General features: G+C 41.7%; 1 protein-coding gene across 1 annotated transcript in view; it reads left to right on the top strand.

The window, feature by feature from the left end:
* The first annotated feature begins 17944 nt into the window (after window positions 1-17944).
* The window catches only part of LOC147437948 (protoporphyrinogen oxidase, chloroplastic-like), a 70513-nt gene continuing 66349 nt past the window's right edge, over window positions 17945-22108 (top strand). The window contains exons 1-4 of the mRNA XM_086487340.1: window positions 17945-18520; window positions 19223-19408; window positions 19512-19596; window positions 19710-19857. Of these exons, the coding sequence (XP_086343466.1) occupies window positions 18014-18520; window positions 19223-19408; window positions 19512-19596; window positions 19710-19857 (926 nt within the window). The 5' untranslated portion in view covers window positions 17945-18013. The remainder of the gene's footprint in view (window positions 18521-19222; window positions 19409-19511; window positions 19597-19709; window positions 19858-22108) is intronic.

Here is a 22108-nt window from a genome sequence, read left to right on the forward strand (position 1 = left end):
AAAATCGGGATCAATAGCATACTCATCTATCATTGAAGATAGATCATTGTGAGTTGCTATGGAAACCGCATTCACTCTCGGCCGTCTTGAGAGTGCATCAGCTACTTGATTATGCTTGCCAGCAATGTGAGCAATATGAAAATGAAATTGCGAAAGGAAACTTGCCCACCTCATTTGTTTGTCGGAGAGCTTGGTCTGCGTCATGAAGTACTTAAGACTTTGGTGATTCGTTCGTCGCAGAATGAAAGGAGTCCCCAATAAATAGTGCTTCCATGAGTCTAAGGCATGTAGAACTGCAAGGAGTTTCTTTTCATATATGCCTAGAGCTTGCTCAACAGGGTCGAGCCTTCGACTTTCATAGCCTATGGCGTGCCCTTCTTGGAGCAAAACAGCTCCAAGGCAATCACCACAAGCATCACATTGGACCTCAAATGGTTTTGAGAGATCCGGTAGTGTAAGCACAGGTTGAGAGATAAGCTATTCTTTAAGCTTTTCGAAAGCATTGTTCTCCTTAGCAGACCATGTATACCTAACACTTTTCTTTGTTAGGTCATGTAATGGTCCCACAATTTGTGAGAACTTTTCTATGAAGCATCTATAGTATGCTCACATACCTACAAAGCTTCTTAGTTCATGAAGATTCTTTGGTTTAGGCCATCCTTTTATTACCTCTAACTTTGATGGATCCATTTGGATGCCATCTTGAGAGATAATGTGACCTGAATACTGAATCTCTTGCAAGAAAAATTCACTTTTCTTTCGATTAACATAAAGTTTATTCTCTCTTAAAACTTGAAATATTACCTGGAGGTGTTGCTTGTGTTTGTCTAATGAATTAGAGTAGATGATAATATCATCAAATAACACTCCAGTGAAGGTTCGATGAGGTCTGAACAACATCTCCATCAAGCGGTTGAATGTGGCTGGTGCATTAGTCAAGCCAAAAGGCATGACAATGTATTCGTAAAGACCAAATGTGGTGCGAAATGCGGTCTTTACAATGTCTTGATCAACTATCCTTATTTGATGATAGCCACTTTTTAGGTCAATCCTACTGATGTAGGTCGATCCTTGTAGCTTATCAAATAGGTCTTCTACCCGTGGAACGGGAAACCTATTCTTGATAGTGATCCTATTTAGTGCTCTATAGTCGACACACATACGATATGTGCCGTCTTTCGTTTGCACTAATAGCACAGGGGAGCAAAATGGAGATGAGCTAGGCCTAACCATGCCCTTCTCAACTAACTCATGCACTTGCCGCATAATCTCCTCTTGTTGAGCTTGAGAAACTCTATAAGGAGGTTTGTTAGGCGGTGAACTTCCTGGAAGAAGTTCAATTGCATGGTCATCATTACCTCGTTTAGGAGGTAGCTCACAAGGGATGTCGTCAATACAAACATCTTGAAACCCCTTGAGAAAATTGGATAACTCTAATTCCTTTTGGTTGCTTTTATTTTCTTTTGCTAAAGCATTAGGTTCATTTTGAGAATCTTTAACAAAAATCATGTACACGGAAATAGAGCTTTTATTGACTTGTTGAAAGCCGGTGTATGTACAATGGGGATAGTGTTACCCATTTCCTTAGCATCTATATACATGTCTTTTTCCCTGAACTTAAAGGAGATTCTCCTTTCAGGAAATTTAACATTGGCAGCCAGGCGGTCAAACCATGGTGCCCCTAGGATTACATCCTCATGCTTGAAAGGAGAGATAAAGAAGTCCTCTTTGTCCACATAGCTTTGGACATGAAGCGTCAATTTCCCAATTAAGGGAGTGGCTGAAGCTTCTTGCCCCTTGAAAGCACTGTCTGCGGGTAGAACATCTCCCATCTCATAGGCTTGTATGCCTAGCTTGGTTATAAAATTGTGAGTAGAACCAGGGTCAAAGAGAATAAAAGCATCATGTTCTCTTACCTTTCCCCAAGCATGGCATAGAGGAGATCCTTTGTGGTGAGTTTGGTGAGTCTCCTCCTCTTGGATTTCAACCAAGGTAGCTCTAGGAGTATCTTGGCGGTTGTTCTTTTGGGGACAAGCGCGGTACACATGCCCTTGTTCGCCGCACTTGAAACATTGGTTATCCTTGCGATAACGCTCAAGCTCTTCAGGAGAGAGTTTGTTTTTACCTTCGTAAACTCCCTTCTCTTTAGCTTTGTTCAAGTTGCCCTTAGGAGACTTTTGGACATTGTCCTTCCCCTTAGGCTCGTTGGAACCCTTGTTTTCCGTGGGCTTATTATTTCTTTTAGCCCCCGTTTGGAAATTGATTCGAGAGGCCACCATAGTATGGTGTATTACCGCCGATATGGTACGTGGCCTTTGGGAGTTGACATACTCCGCCATTTCTTCAGTTAAGCCCGCACAAAATTGTTTTTTTTGCTCTCCAAAATCCAACTTTTTGAAGACAGTGGCTTTGAGTTGTAGGTCCCAAAACTTGTCTACATATTTGTGGATGGATTCATAGGGAGAGAGCTTTAAGCTTCGCCATTCGGTGAGTACTTTGTCTTTGGCATTGGTGGCCAAAAACTGCTTCATAATGGAAGCTCTTAAAGCTTTCCATGTTCGTGGGGGCTTCACCGTTGACTCGTAGGCTAGACCACCATTGCCTGGCGGACTTTTGAAAGTGCATAGCTACATGGCGTAGCTTAGAGGACTCCGTGAAGCCCTCATCTCCAAACGCCGCATCAAATTGTTGGATAAAGGCCAAGACTTTGTCCGTAGCACCAAATGTGCCATCATAGGTAAGGAAAGAGATGCTCTTCCCTCCCTCTTTGAACTTCTTGAGCTTGGACGACCTCTTCCACGTGGCATAGGATTTCCTATGGCCTCTTCTTTTTTATGGTTCAAAAGTTGCACCGTCGTTTTCTTCAAAAGGTGAAGAATTTGAGGAGGGTGGAGAAGAGGGTGACCTCTTTCTCGCCTTTTTCTTGTCTTGATCTTCGTCATCTTCACCATCACTTTCATAAGAGGAAGAGGATGAAGAAGATAGAAAAGAGGGTGTCCTCTTTCTCGCCTTTTTCTTCTCTTGCTTTTTATCATCCCTCTTTGAATTATGGTGTGGAGAAGGGTGCGATGGTCTTCTCCGCTTTGGTGGTGATGGAGAGCGTTTAGCCCGCCGTCTTCGTGGAGCCATCTCCGCCGAGGTGGCGGGAGACTCACTTATTTCTCGTTCCTTCGGTGGAGGCTCTTGAGTTCTCCTTTGGGAAGGAGATGCATCATCAAGAAGTAAATTCTTGAGGCCTTCATATGGATTCTCTTCTTCTTCCCGAATCGGAGAAAGACCTCTTTTGGAAGTCTCACAAGGAGGCTTCCTAGGTGTTCTCTCGTCATGGTGGTGAGCTTGGAGAATCCCATGAGCACGGAGCTGCCGTTGCACTTCACTTTGGAGAGATGGATTGCCCATGGCTTGTTGAAGCCTAGAAACAAGATAGTTAACAAGTATCGGAGCATGATTAGTAGCTTGCTCATTAGCAAAATCAAAGTTATCAACATTAATTTCACTCTCTTTACTATTGTCAGCCATTCTCACAACTTATAGGTGTAAACTTTTTAGGCATACTTTGGCACTTCAAGCCCTAGTTGCTACTCCTCTTTACCCCTTTAGAAAAAGCACTCAAGCTACTATACCCGTGGCTTGAATACCATTCATTGCAAGGAATAGAAGAGAGGGTCGTTCAACACCAAAACAGCACCGGCTCCTATCAAGCTTCTAATAGCTCAATAGTGGTTAAGCTGTAGGCAAGCCCCGTGGGACTCCACTATTAAGACCATAGCTCTGGACGGTGATGCCCCGTTAACTGCACGAAGGCAGGCGCACTGCAAGGTTGTAAAATCCCTATTCTACTTACTCACATGCAATTACTAATACCAACCATTTATAGCTAGCTTGAGGACCTCCCTTCTTGAGCAAGAAAAGAGAAACCTTTTGCTCTGATACCAATGTAACATTTAATGGCCTAAAAACTTGTGTGTAGCAGAAATTAGCATGAACATAGTGGGCATTTCATTTGAATAGATTCCTAATGAGAATTACAAGAGTGCTTGGGTGGAGAGAGCAACAAAAAGCATAACACCTAGTTAAATAGAATGAACAACACTTTCAAAAGAGAGAGAAATTAAGCTATTGACAACATTTGAGGACCGGATTTGCATGGAGCCGGTCCCCCCTCCAAAAGGCTTTGTATTATGGTTTCTCCCATCAAGAGAGACATTGTACAATACAATTCTTTGTGTTCCTTCAAGACTAGCTAGTGCAATGAAGATGAAAGCTTCATGCACTAAGCAAAACACGTAGCAAACACAACATCAATTATCCCCGGTCTCAGACCCAAGACCTCACACACCTTCGAAGATGGTGAGAGCTAGCAAGGTATGAGAGTAGATTAAGAGGAAGAAGGAGTATTCTTACGAGAAAGATGTACATCTCCTCACATAATCACTCATATTAGCATAGCTTAGCTTAGTAATTAGCATGGTAGAGGAGATGAGCATGCATTGAATCTTGGCTCTTGGTTGGATTTGCATCACAAAGCCAAGAGTTGTTGGTGTAGGCCTCCCTTCTCACAAGCTTGGAGTAGGTGGTAAGCTTTCCATTAAAGCTTGAGAAGGAGAGAGAGTCTTCTTTACTTCACACATGAGATTGTGTGAGTGCGTGTGTGATAATGCCTTGCAAAAATCATCCCTCTCTCTCTCTCTCTCGGTCGACCCCTCTTGCTATTTGCTCATGCTCTACTCTCATTGGACCTCCCCAGGCCTAGCCAATAGTAATTAAGCAGTATAAGTGATAGCCTTCTGAAATGTGTCCCCCTTTCCCCTTTTGTGAGAGATTTAGGTAATTTAATAATTCAGCTAAACTCTCATTGGACCCCTTTGCCTCCTGGCCAATAGGAATCAGGCAAGCCATTGGGCTGTTGAATGCTCATTGGACCCCTTGGGAGACTATCCACCCAATAGTCTTCTAGAGGACTTAATTCTCATTGTTTCTTTTATTAAGTGTTTTTAAATTGATTAAACTAGATTTACTCTAGCCTAATTCTCATTGGTCCACCTCCAAGGCCATCCAATAGGAATTGGGTACACCTTGTGGGCATCTGGCCTAGGGAGCTGACATGTGTCCCTCATTCCCTTTGTTTAAAGGGAGCTTGTGTGTGTGTGTGTGTGTGTGTGTGTGTGTGTGTGGCTTTCTCTCTCATCCCCTACAAGCAAGGCTTGCCCCCTCCTAAGTAGGGATTCGTAAAGACTTTTTTTGACACACACAAAGCATCCAATTCCCCCATGGTTGACCTTTGGACACAACCTTTGAATTTTGGAACCTTAGCATTTTGGAAGTCTTAATGGGTTGAACCTTAGGGTCTTTTTAGCCCATTCTTGCACATGGCTCTTTTGCAGATGGCCCCCCCTTTGGATCCCTATTTTCCCTCCTTTGGATCCCTATTGTGGCCGGTCTGCTAGCTTAACCAATATTCTAGCTTTTTCTCCCCTGGCACTTCCCCATATTAAATGATCAGTTTAACATGAGAAAATCATTTAGGAGAATTAGATATTGATTATTATGACACAACGACCATATGTCTTTGAACTGTATTTTTCTTTCTAGATGACTATGGGCTTTTCTAGATCTATCTAGGTGTATATGTGTCCATGGGTAGTATATAAAGAAGTCAATTATGTGAATATAAGAAAGTTGGAATGTGGTTGGAACAGAGTGTAGGTGTAAATAGCTGATGTGATCAAGCTATAGAATCTCTAACAAAGATAAATGAATCAATGGTCAACCATAAGTTCTATGCATCCCAACTTACATAGACCAAGTGCATACAATCATAACCAGTCAACATTTTTTTCTTGATTTCTTTTGTTGTTGCCATATTCTTACTCGATTTTCTTTGCTCACGTTTTTTATTGCCTCACAAAAAACCTTCTCTTATCCAATCATAGTAGCTACTTCTCTTGTCCTCAATGAGAAAATTGCAGGGAAGTGTTAACAAGTGAAGTCCTCTCATTCCCATGTAGAATCAATAAGTGGAAGATCTTTCCAAGCAACTAGAAATTCTTGGAGAATATTGTTTCTCAACCATTTGTCTCTCATATCTAGTATCTTATATGAACTATGGTCATACGGTGGAGATTCCGTAAAAGAACAGTTTCATTAATTTACATTATTGTCTTTAGAAATAATTTTTTTCCAATTTACTAACATGAAACACTGAATGAACTCTGAGATTGTGAAGATAATTATAGTTTATAGGCCACATCACTAACACGTCACTAAGCTTTTTATAATCTTCCAAAGACACAGTACTTTGGTGAAAGCTTGCAACACCTTATTGTCAACAAGGAAGTAGACCTTTAAAGAACTTGGAGAAACACTTTTTCTCCTTCTTCAAAGGCCCTAAAATATCTTTTTTTATTTTTGCATAACTTTTAGTCCTATTAGCTGCTTGTTGAAACCTTTTCTTGGCTAAGTTAGCATGACGTGCATCTTGGTAAGAAAGCTTGTTGTGGCAAGGCAACTAGCCTTAGAACCTAAAATCTCAATATGCACATGGAAAATTACATTCCAATGGGGCACTCGTAGAATAGGAGCGCTAGTCAAGGTGTTTTTCAATGATTCATAAGCATGGTCACACTCCGCGTATGGAGCCAGAGGGGTCATACAATATATCATTTCAAATGGTGTAAATCCCATAGCTCGACTTGGATGACTATTATAAGAAAACTCTGTAATGGAAATGGCCTATGAACTTTGAGAATAGCGGAATTAAGAGAATTAAAGTGAGCATTTTTGTGAGATCACTTTGAGAACATAGAGGGTGAACTTAATTGATGGTAGCAACATAAACATAGTACTTAATTAACTTGGCATAAACAATACTTTTGCAAGAGAGAGAGTATTAGAGAAAATGACAATAGTTGAGGACCGGATTTACTTGGAGCTGGTCCCCCATCCTAAAGGCATTTGTATTACAGATTCTCCCATCAAGAGAGACTTGGTACAATACAATCTTTGTGTTCCTTGTGACCTTGATGATGCTATGAAGATGAAAAGATTCAAGCATCACGAGCATAATATAAACTTTGCAAAAAGGATTAACTATCCCTAGGCCTCAAACACCTTCCAAGGTGGAAAGAGCTAGCGGGGAATGAAGGTAGGGAAGAGGAAGAAGAATCATCCATAGGAGAAAGAAATAGTTCCTCACTTATCATCACTCTTCTTGCTTAGCATAGCATAATCGCATAGTAATGAATATGGAGAAGATGACAAGCTTAAGCATTGAAGCATGGCTCTTGGTTGGATTTGCATTCCATAGCCAAGAGTGTTGGTGTAGGCTCTCCACTTCTCAACAAGCTTGGAGAAGGAGATGGAGCTCTTGCACTTTGCACTCCCCACAATGAGAGAATGTGTGTGTGTGTGGGGGGGGGGAGTATACCCCCCTCTCATGCTTGGTCCACACCTTTCTCTCTCCCTCCCCTCTCTCTCTCTCTCTCTCTCTCTCTCTCTCTCTCGTATTATTTATTTCATTCGGACATGTGTCCTCTTTTTCCTCTTTGAGAGAAAGAACTTAATTATTTATTTTTATGTATCTAAATTCTCATTGGACCCATTTAAAACCTATCCAATAGGATTCAAGCACATCATGAGGGCCACATGTGGAGGATCATTTGAACATGTGTCTTTTATGCTTATTAAGTCATTTGGTTTACTTCAAGCACTTAGTCAATCAAGCATGGAAACTTTTTATGCCTCTTGAGAGTTTCTTTTTAAATTGAACACTTAAAGAACCTTAGTCATTTAAGCATAAAAATCACCTTAAGCTTTGGGCAAGGTTCCCAAAACCACTTTAAGCATCTTAGCATCTCATGCTTGGGTAGAATTTCCACCTCAAGGTTAGCCTTAGCTTTAACACTAACTTTTGGAGGTCTTTAATGAAGCTAACCCTAAGGTCTTTTAAGCTCCATTAGATGCACGTTACTCTTTGATAAACTACCTCCTTTTGGACCATATTGAGATGTAACCATCTCTCCTCTTGGTCCCTTGCCGAGGTAAATCTAGAGGAACTTATTGCACATTGGTCTTGGTAGACCGTCTCCTTTTGGACCCTATTGAGATGCAACTATTTCTCCTTTTGGTCCCTTGTTAAGATAGGTCTAGAAGCACATATCTATATCCTAACTCTTGTTCCCCTTTTATCTTCCCATATTAGATGATCAGTTTAATATGAGAAAATCATTTGGTAAAGTTAGATATTTCTTTTTATGACATTGCCTCTCTCTTGAAATCATAGTCGCCCTCGACTATGAGGTAGAGAAGATAAAGCCTAGTCTAGTTCATGTTTCTTAGCGGGTAGAGGATCCCTTTTACCCTACGACATCATTCCAGAATGGATGAAAAATCCATTTGGTGCTCGGGAGACTTAGCTGCCGTAAGCATGTCTGCTCTTTAGTCCATATCGTACTTTCAAAGTAGAGCGACAAGTTCTACTTGGTATTTGGGAGACGTCGTGACCACAAACATGATCCTAAGCATGCATACTTCTTGATTTTTGTGCACAATAAAAGAGAGAGAATGAGTCTTAAAGACAAAAACATTGTTCATTTAAAATGAGTTTTCATTTGCTTACTCTAGTGTAGCATTGTAAGCATTGACAAGGTTCATATTATCCTTAAGCTAGGTTCCTTGCATTCATCTAGCATCTTTAAAAGGATAATTCTACTTAACAAGATATCATTGGATAACGTTACCATTTCTTCGTACCTTGTCTTCGTGTCGAAGAATCAATTCAAGCTGCAACGCCTCTTCTTGATCTTCGATCTCTGGCGGGTCCTCAATTATATTGGTTCTTTTTGTGCCTCTCCTTTGTAAGGCTTGAGTGGGATCACATGGTTAACATTGTGAATGAGCCAATGGTTGGGCAACTTTAATTGATAATCCATCTCATTGATTGGCTTAAGAATTTTAAAACAAAGGACCATGGTATCTTTTTGCTAGTTTATCATAATACTCTTGTTCATAGGATTCTTGCCCGTAGTATGACTTAGATGAGCCTTGAGAAACTTTAGCAAGACCCAATCATTTTTTTTAAAGGCTAAGGCTCTTCTGTGCTTATTAACAACATCCATTTTTGCCTTTGCTGTGAGATGGATATAACCTTTTTAATCTTTGGTAAGTCTTGGCTATATTCATCAGCAGTGAAGATCTTCTCATATACTTTAAGTAGTAAGGGACTTTTGGATCTTCCCTCTTTAACCTCGAAAGGGGCTTTCCCCATTGAAATATGTACAATGTCATTGTACGCATACTCTATAAGAGGTAGGCACTTCTCTCATTGAGAACGTTGATCTACTTCCATGACATAGGATTTTAGTAGATTCAAGAATTGTTAGATTAGTTATTTCACTTTGGTCATCCGTTTGTGGATGATAGGCTGAAAGAGAAATTTAATCTACTTTCTAGATTCTCAAAGAGACCCTTCTAGAAATAATTGGTCATTCTAGGCTCTTTGTCCGACACTATGGATGTTGACAAGCCATGATACTTGAAAATTTGAGATCTAAAGAGGGTTGCTATTTGATGTGCCTTAATAGTCTTTTTGACAGACATAGAGTGTGTTTTCTTGCTAATCCTGTCGACTGAAACAATCCAAGTTGCTTCCCTCGATCAAAATTCAATTTTTGGTATACCACACATTTTGAAACATACTCTTGTATGTTTACTTTTCATGGTAGACCAACAAAAATACATTTCTACTCCTCGAAGAGTAAATTATGGAATCCCTCTTTTCTCCGCGTAAGGAGAAGCATCGAATTCATACATGACTTTCTTATTGTATTGGTGAGTAACACATAGCATTTTGCCATTTGGAAGATAACCATCCTTCAAGGTGAATGGTTCTTTTTTTTTCTTCCCTAATGCAAAGGTTGCAATTACCTACTTAAAGTCTTGGTCAGTAGCATACTCATATATCATAAAAGATAGATCATTGTGAGTTGCTATAGATGCCACATTTACCCTTGGCCGTTGTGAAAGTGCATCGACCACTTGATTGTGCTTGTCAACAATGTGAGCAATATGAAATTTAAATTGCGAAAGAAAAGTTGTCCACCTCATTTGTTTGTCAGAAAGCTTGGTTTGTGTCATGAAATACTTGAGACTTTGTGATCCATTCATAGGATGAATGAAGCCCCCAAGAGATAGTGCTTCCATGTGTCTAGGGCATGTAGAATAGCTAAAAGCTCTTTTTCACATATGCCCAAGACCCGTTCATCGGCATTGAGCCTTTGGCTCTCATATGCTATGGTATGCCCTTCTTGAAGCAAAACTGCTCCAACGCAATCACCACAAGCATGACATTGGACCTCAAATGGCTTTGAGAGATCCGGAAGCATGAGGACTGGTTGAGAGGTAAGCTTCTCTTTGAACTTGTCAAAAGCATTTTGCTCCTTAGCAGTCCATGAATACTTAACGTTCTTCTTTGTTAAGTCATGTAATGGTCTTGCTATCTGAGAAAATTTTGCTATGAAGCGTCTATAGTATGCACACATACCAATAAAGCTTCTTAGCTCATGTGGATTCCTTGGATTAGGCCATGCTTTTATTACCTCCAACTTTGATGGATTCATATAGATACCATCTTGAGAGATAATGTGACCTAAATATTGAATCTCTTGGAGGGAAAATTCACTTTTCTTTTGATTAATGAAAAGCTTATTCTCTCTCACAACTTGAAGATTACCTAGAGGTGTCACTTGTACTCCTCAAGAGAATTTGAGTGGCCTGAAGATTTTTGTCCATCGTGAGTTTGAATGCTGCTGGAGCATTTGTCAGGCCAAAACTTGTAACTTATCAAATAGATCTTCTACCCGCGGCACATGAAATTTTTTATTATTTAAAGTGATCCTATTTAGTGCTCTATAGTCGACACACATGTGATATGTGCTATCTTTCTTTTGCACTAAAAGTATTGGTGAACAGAATGGAGAGAATCTAGGTCTCACCATCCCTTTTTCCAATGTATTCATGCACTTGCCTCATGATGTTGAGCTTGTAAAACTCAATAAGGAGGTTTATTAGGCGGTGAGTTTCCTAATAGAAACTCTATTGCATGGTCATCATCCCCTTGTTTTGGAGGTAGCTCACTAGGGATGTCATCAATGAAACATCTTGGAATCCATTTAAGAACATTCCCTTTACTACTACTTGTGAAAACATTAGAATCATTTACAGATTCTCTAACAAAAATCATATACGCAAAAATAGAGCTTTTCATTGAATTATCAAAAGTAAGCATATTTACCAAGGATGTGGTGCTCCCCGAATCATTAGCATCTATGTATATGCTCTTTTTCCTGTAGGTGAAGTAGATTCTCCTTTCAAGGAACTTCACGTTGGCAGCCATGCGGTTGAACCATGGTGCCCCTAGGATAACATCCTCATGTTGGAGAGGAGAGATTAAAAAAAGTCTTCTTTGTTGACGTAGCTTTGGACATGAAGCTTCAACTTCCCAATCAAGAGAGTAATGGAGGCTTGCTATCCCTTGAAAGCTGTGTCAGCAATTACAGTATCTCCCATCTCAAAAGCTTGAATGCCCAACTTGGTGGCCAACTCCGTTGATATGAAGTTGTGAGTAGAGCTAGGGTCAAACAAGATGAAGGCATCATGCTCCCTTAGTTTTCCCCAAGCATAGCAGAGGGGTGAGCCTTTGCAATGAGTATCCTCTTTTGGAGCTTCAACCATGGAAGCTCTAGGAGTGTCATTGAGTATGTTTCTTTTGGGGCAAGAACGATAACCATGTCCTTGCTCCCCACACTTAAAGCATTTATGGTCTTTATAAAATGCCTCTAATTCTTTGGGAGAGAGGTTATTTTTACCTTTGTAAGCTCCTTTCTCCTTAGACTTGTTGTTGTTGGTGTTGGTGTTGCCTTGGGAAGAGTTTTGAGCATTGCTCTTCCCTTTAGCTTATTTCGATCCTTGTTTTCCATGGGCTTGAAATTTCTTCTCGCCCCTTGTTGGAAATTGATCCTTGAAGCAACCATAGTGTGGTGGATGACTTCGGTGATAGTGCTAGGCCATTGTGAGTTGATATACTCGGCCATTTCATCAGGTAATCCCACACAAGGTAATCCCGCACAAAATTGTTGCTTTTGTCCGAATTCTATCCTTTGAAAGATTGTAGCTTTGAGATGTAAATCGCAAAACTTGTCTACATATTTGTGGCTAGCTCATTGAAGAGTAGCTTCAAACTTTGCCATTCGGTGAGCACTTTGTCCTTGGCATCGCTTGCAAGGAATTGCTTCATGATGGAAACTCATAGAGTTTTCCACGTCTTTGGGGCCTTGCCGTTGCTACGAAGGATAGCCCACCATTGACAAGCAGATTTTTCGAAGTGCATAGCTACATGGCGTAGCTTGGAGGACTCCATGAAGTCCTCGTCTCCAAAGGCCGCATCCAAGGTGCCATCATAGGTGAGAAAAGAAATACTCTTCCTCCCTCTTTAAATTTCTTAAGCTTTTGGGACCTTCGCCATGCAAGGTAAGTTTTGCGATGTCCTCTCCTCTTGTATTCTCTAGGAGAATAACTATTGCTTTCTTCGAGAGAGGAGGAAGGTGAAGAAGAGGGAGAAGAGGGTGACCTCTTTCTTGACCTTTTCTTCCTTTGTTTCCTATCTTCCCTTTTGGAGTGACGAGGAGAAGGACTGTGTGTTGACCGTTTCCTCATGGGAGGAGTTAGCGATCGTCTAGACCGTTGTCTTCATGGAGCCACATCTTCAGAGGAACTTAGGAATTCATTACTTTCTTGTTCTTTGGATTCCTCCTCTCATCAAGAGGCCTCCTAAGCTCTCTCGCCTCTTGGAGAGGAAGGAAAATCCCATAAGCACGAAGTTGTTGAGTAACTTTGGCTTGCAAAGTAGGGTTGCCCATAGCTTGATGCAACCTAGTAACAAGATAATTGATAAACATGGGGGCATCATCATTAGCACCTTCGTGTGCAAAATCAAAGTTATTAATGTTCATTCTACTCTCTTGGTTATTTTCAACCATGCTAATTATACTTATGTCTTTACTTAGTGTATCCTTTGGCAATTTAAAACCTTAGTTGCTACTCCTCTTAGCCTTTGAAAATAAGCACTTAAGTAAGTACATCCACGGCTCGAATTGGTTAATTATAGAGAGTAGTAGGGTGGGTCTAACATAGAAAAGTTACCGAGGGATAGCCCCTTTCGGACTTCTTATGGCTCAATAATGGTAAAATCATAGGCAAGTCTAAAAAGACCCAATTATTAAGAACAAAGCTCCCGAGCTATGCACCATATCCCACATAGTGGGCTCAACAAAACCGATAATAGATCCCATTCCCACTTACCCTAATATAATTAACAAAATCAACCATTAATAGGCTATTTATGGACCTCTCTTCTTAAACAAAAAAAGAGAAACTAAATGCTTTGATACCAATGTAATGGAAATGGCTTTTGAACTTTGAGAATAGCAGAATTCAGAGAATTAAAGTGAGCATTTTTGTGAGATCACTTTGAGAACATAGAGGGTGAACTTAATTGATGGTAGCAACATAAACATAGTACTTAATTAACTTGGCATGAACAATACTTTTGTAAGAGAGAGAGTATTAGAGAAAATGATAATAATTGAGGACCGGAGTTACTTGGAGCCGGTCCCCCCTCCAAAAGGCGTTTGCATTATAGATTCTCCCATCAAGAGAGACTTGGTACAATACAATCTTTGTGTTCCTTGTGACCTTGGTGATGCTATGAATATGGAAAGATTCATGCATCACAAGCATAACATAAATTTTGTAAAAATCATTAACTATCCCAAGGCCTCAAACACCTTCGAAGGTGGAGAGAGCTAGCGGGGAATGAAGGTAGGGAAGAGGAAGAAGAATCATCCATAGGAGAAAGAAATAGTTTCTCACTTATCATTACTCTTTTTGCTTAGCATAGCATAATAGCATAGTAATGAAGATGAAGAAGATGACAAGCTTAAGCATTGAAGCATGGCTTTTGATTGGATTTGCATTCCATAGCCAAGAGTGTTGGTGTAAGCTCTCCACTTCTCAACAAGCTTGGAGAAGGAGATAGAGCTCTTGCACTTTGCACTCCCCACAATGAGAGAATGTGTGTGTGTGTGTGTGTGTGTGTGGGAGAGTATACCCCCCTCTCATGCTTGGTCCACACCTTTCTCTCTCCCTCCCTCTCTCTCTCTCTTGTATTATTTAATTATTTCATTTGAGACATATGTCCTCTTCGAGAGAAAGAACTTAATTACTTATTTTTATGTATCTAAATTCTCATTGGACCCCTTTAAAACCTATCCAATAGGATTCAAGCACATCATGAAGGCCACATGTGGAGGATCATTTGAACATGTGTCTTTTATGCTTATTAAGTCATTTGGTTTACTTCAAGCACTTAGTCAATCAAGCATGGAAACATTTTATGCCTCTTGAGAGTTTCTCTTAAATTGAACACTTAAAGAACCTTAGTCATTTAAGCATAAAAATCACCTTAAGCTTTGGGCAAGGTTCCCACAACCACTTTAAGCATCTTAGCATCTCATGCTTGGGTAGGATTCCCACCTCAAGGTTAGCCCTAGCTTGCGTAACTTTTTAACACTAACTTTTGAAGGTCTTTAATGAAGCTAACCCTAAGGTCTTTTAAGCTCCATTAGATGCACATTACTCTTTGATAGACTACCTCCTTTTGGACCCTATTGAGATATAACCATCTCTCCTCTTGGTCCCTTGCTGAGGTAAATCTAGAAGAACTTATTGCACATTGCTCTTTGGTAGACCGTCTCCTTTTGAACCCCTATTGAGATGTAAACATTTCTCCTTTTGGTCCCCTGTTGAGATAGGTTTAGAAGCACATATCTATATCCTAACTCTTGTTCCCCTTTTATCTTCCCATATTAAATGATCAGTTTAATATGAGAATATCGTTTGGTAAAGTTAGATATTATTTTCTATGACAAAATTCCATCAAAGGAAGATATGTATCCCAATGTGTTTGTCTGTCAGACACATAGGCTCTTAACATATCTTCTAAAATTTGACTCACCTTTTTTGTCTGACCATCTGTCTTAGGGTGATCACCACTACTTAGATTTAAAGTGACATTCAACTTAGCAAACACTTGCTGCCAAAAATGTCCTATGAACTTTTGATCTCTATCTGAAATTGAGGATTGAGGTAATCCATAGAGTCTAAAAATACTATGAATAAACAAACCCGTGACTTGTGGAGTTGCCACAATCTCTACAGTAGAAATAAAGTGAGCCATCTTGTGGAGACAATAGAGCACTACCAAAATAGAGTCCTTGTCTCTTTAAAGTTCTTTGTAGTGCCACTATAAAATCCATAGAAATACTTTGCCAGTTATATTTCTAAAAGCTATAAGAGTTGTAACAACCCATGTGCTATCCTTGCCCGTTTTGTACAAAATTTCCATATGAAATTCAGCAATCAAGTGAGCCCATCTACCTTGATGGCCTCTCAAATCAAGTTGAGTACAAAAATACTTCAAGGTGTGCTCATCTATGTAAAATTTAAACTCTGTGTCATAAATACAATGACACCAGATCTCAAGTGCATGAATATCAACATATAACTCTAACTCATGCACGTGCCACTTTAAGTAAGCAAATTCACGCATTCCCAATGCAATTTGCAATGCATAAATTAATTTTCAACAAATGCAAACCACCAGCATATGAAAGCATCAAGTAGCATATGGTGACAACTTGCATTCCCAAGGACTAAAATGATGCACTTTGATTGCCAATGAGTAAAAAAAGTGTATATGGCACCCCAAATGAACTCATAATAAAATTTCACACATTTTTGCCCGTCATCATCGAGTGTGAAACTTTGCTTGATTTGATCCGGCTTGCTATGAGAGATCGTAGGAGATCAATCGAAGGTGCTTTGAGCACCTTTCGGCCCAAAATAGCTCAATTTCTAAAACTTTATCTGCTTAATGAGTAGACTCGAGTTCACGATCATTGGGTGGTCTCTTAGTCACATCTCCATAAGAATACCCCTTTAACTCTTGTGATAAGCAAGCTCCAAGTGGGATAACTTATCACTACCTTTGAAAGCTTATAATTGACCTTGATAGCTTATCAGGTTATGGTAGCTTATCCCAAGCCTTGGTAGCTTATAGTTGTGGTGAAGACCTTATCACCTTATCGCTTATCAAGGGGGCACGAATAGCTTATCAAGATTGTGAGAGATTATCGAGCACTAGATAGCACAGGGCATGCACTAAGGAGAACCATATGGTAGCATGTGAGTGTACAATAAGGGGGTTTTATAAGGAAAGAAAGGTAATTTTTCACAGGAGGGTCCCACATATAGGGTTCAAAAGGCAATTTTGGTGCACGTGACATCTCCCTATTGGTGAATCCTGCGGGCCAGATAGCTTATCAAATGGACGCTAATGAGTGTGGCAAGAGCACTTCCCCAACTCCCTCACCCTGGCCTGTAGCATTCACTCAAGCCTTGCCAGGGTCTCTCTCTCTCTCTCTCTCTCTCTCTCTCTCTCTCTCTCTCTCTCTCGTGCAGGTGGCCAATCACGACTGCCTCCTCCTCCAATGTTGTCTCCCACGAGGCCTTGGCCAACCTGGCACTGATGAAAATTGAGACAAGAAAGCTGCGCAATGCTCTCCCTTGCTTCCCTTGCTTCTTTATGGAGTGCCACCCTTATCTCCCTCTCTCACCCTCTCCATTTCTCCACTTCCTTGCCCATGACTCTTCTCAACTCTTTCAAGACCGTCCAAAAAACAAAGACGTTCATTCAATGGCGTGTTGAAAACTCACCACCCAGCTACAAACTCCAGCCTCTTCACTTCACACAATGTTGTATACAGTTTCTACCACCTCTGTAACAAAGAGTATGATTGTTTAGGTGGATAGCTTGTATGGCGACGTACGCATGAGGTTTTGAGCTTAATGCCTCGTCCTCGATTTATGTTGAAAAGTGTGTGGACACCATGCGTTTGGAGTGGCCTAAAGGTCCTGCCATATCAAGTTGTGTGTGGGGGGGGGGTGTCAAGACTAAAGAACACGGGGTCTTCAATGAAGACTCCATCGTGGGATCCACGGCGGAAAGCTGGCTACACGAGACGCTAGGTAAGCTCGGCCAATCGATTTTAAACAGACGTGTCCGAGTTTACTTTTTTGGTTATAGTTTACTTTTGCCCAAAAAAGTTTACTTTATAAGTTTTAAAATGATCATATGGGACACCAAAAGTCACGCGCCTGTGTTGTTAAACCACCATGCTCTCAACACCAGGGTGATGGGTTTGAATCCCAGCCCAGTGCCCATGCACAAATTTTATTGGTCGCCCGCTCGTCTCAAGATTTGTGTGCCTCTCTCTTCACCGTCGATTCCATGACGAGGTCTTCATTAAAGACCCCGTGATATTTAGTCCTTGGTGGGGGGGGGGGGGGGGGGGGGGGGGGGGTGGGGGGGGGTTCAAACTACCTAGTCCCAAGTCTCGACGCGTAAGGCTGGGTGCCCACTGCTCGCACTTGGGCGAGGAGGAGGGACCCAATCACATAAAATTAGAAATTATAAAGAATCAAACAAGATACGGTGCCAGGGAATTGGGCAACGCAACAGTCAGAGAGGAGAGGATGTGCACGTAGGACAACAAGTAGAAAATCGGTGGATGTGCTAGAGACGAGCACGGATTGAGGGCGGTGGGTAGGCGCACAAGAGACGAGCATAGACGGAGGGGTTTTTTCATTGCATGGGTTGCCCATGTAGGCCTAGATCAACTCAACGTCCCCGCTTCCTGGGGGAGCACCAGAAATTGCCTAGTGGGTTCGAATGTTTTACTTTTATAAGGGTGCACGTGGCAAGAAGTGGGGTTGGGAGGGAATCGAGAGGAATCTTGGAAGGAAATGAGTAGCCAGTAGGTAGTTTTGCTTGTACAGTTTTCTGCATTTGAACTTTGTACGTTTGTCTTCATCGTGGCACTTTCAACAGCGTGTTGGCATGGAGGTGGCTGCTTCTCTACTGTGGTCCGCTTCCTCCACCTTCCTCACACACCCGCCGCCGTTTCAAGCCTCGCTTTCACCTTACTCTATTCTCACCCCTCCTCACAAACGCTCATCTGTGAAGTTTCCGTATTGGAGCCATCGAAAACCTAGTCCCGACCGCAGAAGCCCCAACCCTGACGCTACTCTTAGCACAGATCAGCATCACAAGAAAGCTCACTGTTTCCAGGTTTATGATCAACAGGCTGTTGCCCCCCCTTCTCCAACAACAGAGAAAACTCAGAATAAAGAGAAGTATGATTGTGTGATAGTGGGCGCTGGTATCTCTGGCTTGTGCACAGCGCAAGCGCTTGCAACCAAGCATTCTGGTGATGTAAAGAGTGTTTTGGTCACTGAAGCTAGAGACAGAGTCGGTGGTAATATCACGACTGTGCAAAAGGGGGACTACCTATGGGAGGAAGGCCCCAACAGCTTCCAGCCTAGTGATCCCATGCTCACAATGGTGGTATGTTTCCTCCGCTAAAATTTTGTCATATTCTATAGAGGAATATGATTTTTGCATTTTGTCACTTGATCGTGACCTGCATTGTTATTCTGGAGAGGAAGAAGACTTTTGAGTTGTGCATGAGTGCCCACACGGGTACACACATACATGCATGTATGCATGCACTCACACATGCACCAGTTTGTGTTGTCCATGACCATGCAAACATAGTTGCGTTGAAGCATGTTACAATTTTTTTTAAACTTGAAACATTCTAGGATTTGAAATGCATTTATTATTTGAAGTTTGTTTTTTGTGTGTGGAATTCTTTTTTGGTGTCGTTCTTGTTGTACTCTTGTTAGATATGATTTTGCACCTTCGTTTTGATTGCTTCTAAATTTAGTCTCGACAACATCGTAAGTTTCTAGTTTATTTGAAAATTTGATATTGGATGTAATCAGTATGACACTTGAACACAGGAAAAAAGCTCTGTTTATAGGGACAGTTCAGACAAGACAGAAACAGAAGTATAGTTGGTCTTGTAGTGGTAAATCCTGATTGTTCCATCAAGGGTTAATAGACATGAGTGTTTTATATAAACACTGCAAGTCCAGTTCTCTGACATTATTTCTGACTTACTGGAAAACAACAGCTCATCTTCGGAAATAAAAGTAATTGTTTATTGACATCACCCATTTGAAAGATGAGATTATGTTGTAACAGGTCGACACTGGCTTGAAAGATGAACTGGTTCTTGGGGATCCAACTGCTCCACGCTTTGTCTTCTGGCAAGGAAAATTGCGGCCAGTGCCTGCAGGGCCCACAGACTTACCTTTCTTTGACCTTATGAGTATTCAAGGCAAGCTGAGAGCTGGTTTAGGTGCCCTTGGCTTACGGCCTCCTCCACCTGTGGGTAATCTCGTCCATCATGAAGAGCTTATGAAATTCGGTTACTAGAACTTAATACAAATTAAAGACAGCACTTCAAATTGTGAATGGATTATGGTTGTAGGGACGTGAAGAATCGGTTGAGGAGTTTGTTCGGCGTAATCTTGGAGCTGAAGTTTTTGAAAGATTAATTGAACCTTTTTGTTCAGGTTACATGTCTTTTTTCTTTTCAAAGGTTGCTCTTTTATGAATGCTCATTCAACTTTGAGTAAGATCGGTAGCTCAAATAATTTGTTTCCGCTCTCATTTATTTGTACATCAGGTGTCTATGCAGGAAATCCAGCAAAGTTGAGCATGAAGGCTGCCTTCGGAAGAGTGTGGAGACTTGAAGAAATGGGTGGGAGTATTATTGGAGGAACTTTCAAGTTGATTCAAGAGAAGAGAAACAATTTTGCTCCACCGAGAGATCCGTATGTTTCAAGTTTTTTGAAACGGTTAATGTACTATTGTGAAATGAGGTTAATAAGCCTAAAAGGGGCAGGCTGCTGCTGCTTCTCTTGCCATCATCATCCCCCCCCGCCGCCCCGCCTTCCCCCTGCCGTGGGCAACCTGCTGCCTACTGGTGGCTTTCATCGTCGTCTTCGTCCTCTCCTTAACATCAATAGACACAGAATGGTGGCCCTTGCTCCACCTTGGAGAGACTCTACTGAAGCCCCTCGTTCGACACGACGGAGCCAACCCCTTCGACTTGCTCTTTCGCCAGAAGAGCAAGCGAGCTTGGTGGCCGAGGTGGAACGACTTCAAGCCACCTCGGTCATTTGCAAGATTGTTGGCACACGGCCAGTAGAGGTGAGGTTCGGGACTTGCTCTAGACTCGGCTCCTCACCAAAGTGGGCAAAGATCATTGATGTGCAGATTCTTGGGAGAGGCTATTACGAGATAGAGTTTGAGTCTCCAAAGGTGGCAACCAAAGTGATATCAATGAGCCCGCTTTGTGTTCGAGCGGTTCGAGCTTACTTCTGACAGTGGCACCACGACTTTGATCCGATTTCAGATGTGCTTGACGAGGAGGCAGATCTTGCTATCTCAGTTTGCTTCTGAGGCTTGAGGCGGGAGTATATTTCCTTGCTTTCTAGGATTGGTTGCATGATTCGGACGGTCTTGAAGACCTCGCATACTTCAACATCAGTTGTCGGGGCCAAGGCCGCGGAGTTACCGGTTCTTGTTCGTGAGACACATTCACGTGCGAGCATAGTTACAGGGAATGGCCATTTTCAGGTCTCTATTCTCCGTTCCCATTCCAACTTCTCATTATAGTATTTCATACCCATTGTTGTTCGTCGTTCCCCGTTCCGATTTCTAGTTCCGGTGACTGTGGCCGAAGATGGTTTTGTTGTCTTGGGTGAGCGGTGGTTGGATCGGATTGAGTGTGGAGTATTGGGGCCTCCGGAACCAGTGCTTCATTTGCAGACAAATAGGCCATCTTGCAAAGGCCTCTCCACCCAGGAGAGCTCGGCTCGCTCCATAGCAAGTTCGTAGGACTGGCTCTCCACAAAGCTCCAAGTCTCCCTCCCCCTCCCCCCCTCAAATCCACGGCTATGGAGACCCTTGAGATCCAGCTTTAGCAACAACAGATGGCTAGATTGAGGAGGGCTGACACCAGGTTTGTGGCCGTCATCGGTAGGGCTACGCTTCTCTGGTGGCCGTTATATTGTTCCTCTGCAGGAGTCGGTTCCCATGGGAAACTGCTTTGGACCTTTGCAACAGGAGACCGCCATAGATCCGTCTGACAAAGTCGACGATGCAAAAGCAGAGAGAGAGAGAGAGAGAGAGAGAGAGAGAGAGAGAGAGAGAGAGAGAGAGAGAGAGAGAGAGTCTCTTGAACCAATCAACCTTGGCAATGAATAACTAATACAATATACAATGGGGACAAGGGGTCACACACATACCCACCTCAATAAATTTCCCTACCCAGACTTTAACAAATAAGTAAAACAAATACCTAAATTTTAAAAGCCAAAATAAATAATGGGATCACTCTGGGCAGTTCACTTGAGATGCCAAAACACCCTCTCTCCAACTCACAGTGGACATAAATAGTGAAATCAAGTTGAGGAAGAAGCTACCATGGACATACCATGGACACCCCAGTAGCTGCAGAGTATTGGATACATCTCGGATTTGCTACCCTCAACTTTGTACCTTAGAAGATTGCCATCTTGAGCATAAGTTGCCTTTTAGAAAGTTTGAAGTGTAAACCACACTACCTCCAAGAATCCCCATTCATGAACTCTGAACACATTACATCCAAAATACTCGAAGATAATGAACTGTGGATGTAACAGACTTGGACACTCCAAGTCAAGAATCAATCGCGACAACACCAAATAACCACTTCAAAACAATTCACAGATCACAATAGATTTGCATTGGCCCGGCGGAGTTCCGTGCCTAGAGATATTGGCCCCAAAGACTAGCGCCCCTTTCGGTATTTCTTTTTATATTAATCAGATCAAAGTACAAGAGAGTGGCTAGGGTTTCACTCTCAGACTCTGTCTCTAGATGCTTTGAGAAGTGAAGCCCTTACCACTTATTTAAAGATACAAGGGATGCCCAAAAGCAGAGCCCCAAAAGCTTTTAAAATAAAAAGCATCAGTTCTCTCTCTCTTAGAGAGTCTTTTCTCTTTTTTTATAAAAAAAGCAAAATTCGCGTCGCTCATC

This window comes from Adiantum capillus-veneris, chromosome 17 (assembly GCF_014529385.1).
Source record: "Adiantum capillus-veneris isolate H3 chromosome 17, ASM1452938v2, whole genome shotgun sequence".
NCBI lineage: Eukaryota > Viridiplantae > Streptophyta > Polypodiopsida > Polypodiales > Pteridaceae > Adiantum > Adiantum capillus-veneris.